Source organism: Asparagus officinalis, chromosome 2, assembly GCF_001876935.1.
Source record: "Asparagus officinalis chromosome 2, Aspof.V1, whole genome shotgun sequence".
Classification (NCBI taxonomy): domain Eukaryota; kingdom Viridiplantae; phylum Streptophyta; class Magnoliopsida; order Asparagales; family Asparagaceae; genus Asparagus; species Asparagus officinalis.
Window position 1 is genome coordinate 4,251,251 of NC_033795.1, and position 6,383 is coordinate 4,257,633.

At 38.6% G+C, this 6,383-nt stretch overlaps 1 protein-coding gene across 2 annotated transcripts; it reads right to left on the bottom strand.

Moving 5' to 3' along the window:
- Window positions 994-5,763, bottom strand: LOC109829988 (sorting and assembly machinery component 50 homolog B-like). 2 transcript variants are annotated; one of them, XM_020397111.1, is made up of 5 exons: window positions 5,648-5,763; window positions 5,246-5,617; window positions 2,881-3,366; window positions 1,358-1,873; window positions 994-1,262 (listed from the first exon to the last, which is right to left on the bottom strand). In XM_020397111.1, exons 1-5 carry the CDS (start codon window positions 5,723-5,725, stop codon window positions 1,179-1,181), a joined length of 1,536 nt encoding a protein of 511 aa, XP_020252700.1. In that variant the 5' UTR covers window positions 5,726-5,763; the 3' UTR covers window positions 994-1,178. The 2 variants fall into 2 exon arrangements, with proteins under 2 accessions (XP_020252700.1, XP_020252699.1); XM_020397110.1 differs by having other exon boundaries at window positions 5,246-5,763.

Below are 6,383 nucleotides of genomic sequence, written 5' to 3' on the forward strand. Positions count from 1 at the left end.
TTGATTAATGCATGGTTTAGTGTGAAACTATTCAGTTCGCCCGCACAACAGGTAAGAGGTCAACCAAACAATATAATTACGTGCACATGACATGAGGCATAGGCCACAGCCGTGATTCTAGTGAATGTAGATCTAAGGAAGGATGTCTGTCTCTTCGCATCCATACATCCATCCATGCATGCATGCATCCATCCATCCACCCACCCACCCATCCATCATCATCATTGCCATGACAACGTCATGGCACATGATAATTTGACCTGTCCTGCACTCAAACGATATAATATAAGAGATGGTATAAGCAAAATCTGGGCAAGAAACCTTGAGAGTATCCAAGAATGGGACCTCGGTAGATTTTTGCTTCTGCAAGACGCACACCTGCCCTTTATTGGTTGGTAATAGTGTTTGAAATTTTTGATGAATGATTGTGGGATTATTAATTCAATTGTGTGCCTGTCAACAGCAAGCTTGAGTTTTCAGAGAATGAACTATACAGTAACAAGGGGTTTTCCAATTCATGTAGCAGCAGTATATTCACAGGATTATGGCCACTCTCACACATTATTTCTCTTGATGAACATGATTATAAAGCACAGTGGATCTCAATGTCACGCCAGTGCATCTAACTCTACAAGAGCACAGTGAATCTCAATGTCACGCCAGTGTATCCAACTCTACGATAGGGGGTCTAGCCACAGGCGCACGTGAGGCTCATGCACTGTGGAGCGACACCTGTCCCTAAGCGTGGCAGCGACACCTCCTGTCCCCTTAGGGACATGTGTCACTGCCGTGCAGCAGCGCGCGCGTGCCGCTAGCATTGCTCATTTTACAAAGCAGGACCAATTCATAGGGTAGTAGCTTTAAAAGAGCTTCCACAGGGAAATACGGAGTTCAGTAACAAGTAAATATGATTTCAATATTTCACAAAGACTGAATCATGATTAGGTTTTCGATCGACCATGTTCAACCCCTCTATCAGATGAGACCAACATGTGAAACATGTAAAGGTGAAACTAATTTCTATTTCTTTTTTTTTGTGGTTACACAAATGAAAACAAAATTTTCAATACACAATGAGTATTACAACAAGGAACACGGATATTATTGCGCTTAGGTATCAACACTAAGTTTCTCAAGTAACATGAGGGAACTGAAGCTGTGCAAACGAATCTATTCTGCTATGAAGAACGTGAGAAGTTTAACTGCACACCTGTCTTCGCTCGGTCGTATTCAGCTTGTTTCAGGACGTGGCAATAATTTATCTGAAAGTAAAAAATAAAAAAATAAAAATAAAAGCAATGTCAATAGACATCTTTTTTAGGGGGTCAAGCATAGATTTGAAGGTAAAAGCTCAAACCTCCATCCTGAACAATTTCGTTAGTATAATCACACCACACCCTACAGAGCTCCGGGCTGTGCTCCAAAGTTTCTGAACTGAAAAATCCTTCACCTTGTCCTCTGTTATTTTAGCTAGATTACCACAAGTTGCAAAAACATGGCCATGAATTCCAGCTCTTTTAAGAATCTCGGGTGGTAAATCAAACGTGAGGTCAGCAAATGCTGTAACTGCAAAATCACCCCCCAGAACATCTCGCTCAGAAGAAGACTGAGAACTGGGATCATCCGATTTTATCAGGACTAATCTTTTTAGGTCAGTTGGTCCTAATCCCCTCGTCTTGAACCCTAATAAGGAGGTTGGACCTCCCAAGGGGCAAATTGGAGAAGTATTTCCACCAATGTGGAACCGGTCAAGAAGTGGAGAAGGTAGTTTAAGGAATCCACTTCCCCATGGTATAATAGCACCTGCAGCAACTCCGAAATTGAGTGCAGTGTTCAAGAAGCCCAAGGGCAGAGCAGCGCGGAGATCAAATTCCTGGCATGAAGTAGAAGAGAAAGTTCATGATGTTAAGAAGTGCCTGTTGATACAATGTACCGATTTCTGGTTGACAGAAAGACAGATCAAAAATAAATTTTGCAAATAAGAACTATTAGCAGGTAATTGATGTTATTTCTCATGTATATGTCATTGAAAAATTCACCATAAAAGGAAATCTAAGAAAAAGTTAATTAAGTAGATCCGTGTTTAATGGTCTCACAAACACTGCTCTCGTTCTTTCATGCTCACCTGATCTGCTCTTTTATCATAGGACTGCAGACAAATATCCATGGACTATCAACTTTTTACCTCAACGCTCAACCACTATTAGTCTCCTCCTGTCATAATAGCACTGACTTTTAGCATTTTTAGAAGTACAAGTAACTTTACAGCATTTAGGAAATCCCATCTTTTCAAGGCTTAATAGCCACATACTGGTCAGACCACCAATTGTCCATGCTGGAAAGATGTACATTTTCCCACTAACTCACATCAAAAGAATGTTGCCCAGTAATCTTCTAGTGATGTCCACAAATTCTGGAAGAGGCTAACCCTTTTTTCGACCTGATTCTCATTAATACTTCAACCGAAAGTTTACCTTTTCTTCCTTCAATTTATGGATGGATTCACAAGAAAACCTTGTTTGAACTCCCAACAAAACCTCATTAGGTACAGCCCAAGCTCGTACAACCAACAACCAATCCTCTAATATGATTCAGAAACAACTTTGCACTAGCAAAAGAACCATATACACATGATAAATTCAGAAGACACTATGTTTGCTGTGCAAATGACATTTGTAATCTGTACAGCTCATAGCTGCAGATCTACAAGAAAGCAGGCATATAATGGCCCCAACACAACCGTTCACACGTAAGACATTTTGTACAATTGAATTTTTGCCAATTTTAACGTAGCACCAAGTCAAAAAAAGTATGATTACAAACTATGTAGGCAGAAGGGCATGGCAGCTACACGATTAATAAGGAAGCAACAAAGTGTACCTGTCGCATGAACCGCAATGCTTTGCTATCTGGTCCAAGGCCACTGACTTGAGTTGTAGAAAGGAGGGCATATCCCTTAGTTGGCCTCATATGTGAATCTCTGCGATCAAGCTTGTATGTATATTTTATTGAGGAGAGAAGGCTATGTCCTAATTGCCTCCTTATAGATTTGGATGCCATGTGTGATGGATTGGTTAAATGTCGCCACCTAAGGTTGTATGCTAAATCATGGTTTCTAATTGAGACCAAACCAAGAGAAACGCCTAAGAGGCATTCTTTGTATGATGACAATTTCAACCAGTCTTGAGAAAGTAATGAAGCTCGGGCTGATAAAGGAGTCGGTAATCCCTTGAGTCTAGGTAAGGAAACCCCAGTGCTTAGTTCAGTTGTCTGATCTGAGCCATATGACCCAGAAAGTTCCCAAATGTCAGCATAACCAAAAAGATTTTTCAACTTGACTGATCCTTCAAGAGAGCAAGTTTTGGCCTACCAGGACAATGTCAAAAAAGAACATATAAGCTGCAGTAGTAAATATATACAGGATGCATTGAACATCAATGTAGGTGCATCAATTGTACCTATACAACATCATAATGTTAAAATATATATGCTTCCTGATCATGTAACTAAGACAAAAATCTTCTGAAAACTAATAAACATGGGATCGCCATCCTTTTATAAGATTTCAAAACAAGATAAACAGCAATTACTAAATTTGATCAGCATTCATGGATGGTCTTCATATTTAGATAAATCATAACGATAAATTCCATGAGATGGGAGTCATTTTAACTACAAGTAAAACCTTATTCAAAGAACAACTTATGTGTTACAAAGGTGTGGTGTTCTGACGATTACTACATCAGAAATGAGGTTCGCATCACAAAAGATGCCTTAAATAGTACAAGGTTTTTTAACTTCCACTAATTCAGCCATGAGGTGTTTATTAGCAAAATATGACCTGAAACCTTATACTCCCTTGGAATTACCCATATTAAACCCCCCCCCCCTCCCTCCCCTTCCCTCTCCCTCTGTTGTTCTCCACTAAGCTAATTTATTGCATAGGAAAGTTGATTTTCAAGAACTGAAAATGGCACGAAGATAATTTTCCCTTTATCCCTTAATGTTTATGTCTTTAACCATTCCTTAGAATTTCTAAGTGACTTGTTGGATACCGTAGTTCCTAGATCACTGAAATCTTGCATAATATTTCCTATTCAAAACAGTAGAAGCGACTAATTACTTCCTTACTACAAGCAAGAGTTATAATCAAATCAGGAAATTGCACTGCTATTCAGCCTCAAATCAATGTATTTCTGACTCTGACCCTTCCAATCCACGATATACTTTAGAACTGCAAATCAAATCATCATCAATCTTCATTTCCCTCAATTTCCTTTCCCTATATTACAAATAAAAAAAATGGGCAGAAGCCTCAGGTAAAGATGCAATCCATATCCTTTCACTTAAGTAGTAAACTTGAAAAAAAGAAAACAAATTGCTTTGCTTTTAGTTTTAACTATTATTAAAAGATGTAAGATGCTTCTTTACTCACTTTGCACTGTAGTATTGAACATTTGAACTGTGTATCCTGATCTCCATGCACATGTGTGATGTGTCAAATGTTTCTCGTAATTGCATATTTTGCTCGTCCACTAAAATATTTAACTTATTGCTCCTCTTAGTTAGATCAATACATTATGTTGTTTAACTCTGTCTCAGAAAAGAGAAACACAACAACCAAACATTTACACACTCTGACCAAACAAACACAACCCACATTTAGATTCCCAATCTCAAATCTCACATCAACTCAATAAATGCATTGCACTTTTTGCACCTTCTTCTTAACAATCACATTCGCCCAACTATGATCAAAACAATCTTCATGTGTCAATGTGTATGTGTGGGTGAGGTTTTCTCATGATTGCATGATTCTTGCGCATCCACTAGAAAACCAACCGTAACAAAACCCAAAACAATATACAATGCATTACAAACTAGCATTCCTTTACTCATTTCAATCCAAAATCCACACATTGAAGCAAGCAATTCATCAGTTTGATAATCCACCACCGTGCTACCCAAAAATTCGAAGGTAGATTTTACAAAACCTAATGTGAACTTGGAGATTTTACACAGAACTACAATATTTATTGTTTGAGAATATTAGCATAAAGTTTCACAATAATAGAAAAATACCACACACCATCGCGAAAAGTACTATGAATTAATTCTAGCAGATTTTACAAAACAACATGAATTTTCAGAACATCCACAGTTTGTTATAAATTTATCCAGTAAAGATTGCATTTTTACAAAACCTCTGATCTCTCATACCCAAAAATTTAATCGAAACCCTCACCTCTGGCTTCGTGAAGATCCCTAAATCCCCAGTCAACGGATTTTCCGGCTCCAAGACCTCGATCACCACATTCGCAGTCCCCGAGATCTCCGGTGGCCCAGCATCGAGGGTGATCGACACTGAATCGAATACATCCAGCCTCTTCAACCTGACATTGGCGCCTCCGGCGGCCGTCAGCAGCTCCTGCATCGTCGTCGCCGACCTCAACCCCTCGACAACCTGGGCCTCGATCAGTGACCCGTTCGTCCTCCGGTTGCCCTTGACGATCACGTCGTGTACCCGGATTCGCACTGGACCGCTTCTAAGGCGGCGGAATACGGTTTGTATCTTCTCGCGATGGGACGACGGGGTTTCGAGTTCGACATCGTCGTCTTCGTCGTCCACATCATCGTCGTCTTCGAAGTCGTCGTCCGAATCTTCTTCTTCTTGTTCTTGGGGGCTAGGTTTAGGGTTCTGGTCTTTGGGGGAATCGATCGCCATGAGAGAGGAGCTACAGGAGACAGAGGAGCTGAGCTGGCTCGGTATAAATGGGCCGGATCATAGTTTTTCCTAATGGGCTTCGAAAGCTCAAGGCTCTGCTCGGTTACAATAGACAAATGTTATAAGTTAATTAAAAATCAGTGTAAATATAACAATACCAGTTCGAGCTAACTATTGAATAAGTGTGATAAATAACTTTTTTTTTCTCGTTGAGAGAAACTTTTAATTACGTTCATTCTATACATACCATCTTTTATTTTTAATTTATATATAAACTAATTTTAAAATATTTTTTATTACAATCGACCACCTCGACCTACTGTTTAGTTGATTTTTTAGGCAATTGAGCTCACCTAATCTCCATTAAGGATCATCTCTCTAATATAATTGGTAGTTAATAATTAAGTATTATATAAAAATTAAAAAACTTGACTTAAAAGTGAGTCTACATGATTAATTGCTACGAAAAATACTTTAAAAATAGTTTATGCATAATTTAAAAATAAAAGGTGACTTCTAAAAAATGATTGTGTCTTAAAATTTTGGTTTCTATGAAAAAAAAACCCTAATAAATATATGAGTCAATACAGTTATCAACTTCAAGCTATTAAATCAGTCATAATTCCTACACCCCAAAATTGAGTTTGTTTAAAAAAAA

What these genes read in the sequence shown, in the direction of transcription:
- LOC109829988 (XM_020397110.1), bottom strand. Translation starts at nt 5,725, where the DNA reads ATGGCGATCGATTCCCCCAAAGACCAGAACCCTAAACCTAGCCCCCAA. An exon ending in GGATCTTCACGAAGCCAGAG is followed by an intron (nt 3,367 to 5,245) that starts GTGAGGGTTTCG and finishes TTGTCCTGGTAG; the next exon opens with GCCAAAACTTGCTCTCTTGA. An exon ending in CATTGCGGTTCATGCGACAG is followed by an intron (nt 1,874 to 2,880) that starts GTACACTTTGTT and finishes ACTTCATGCCAG; the next exon opens with GAATTTGATCTCCGCGCTGC.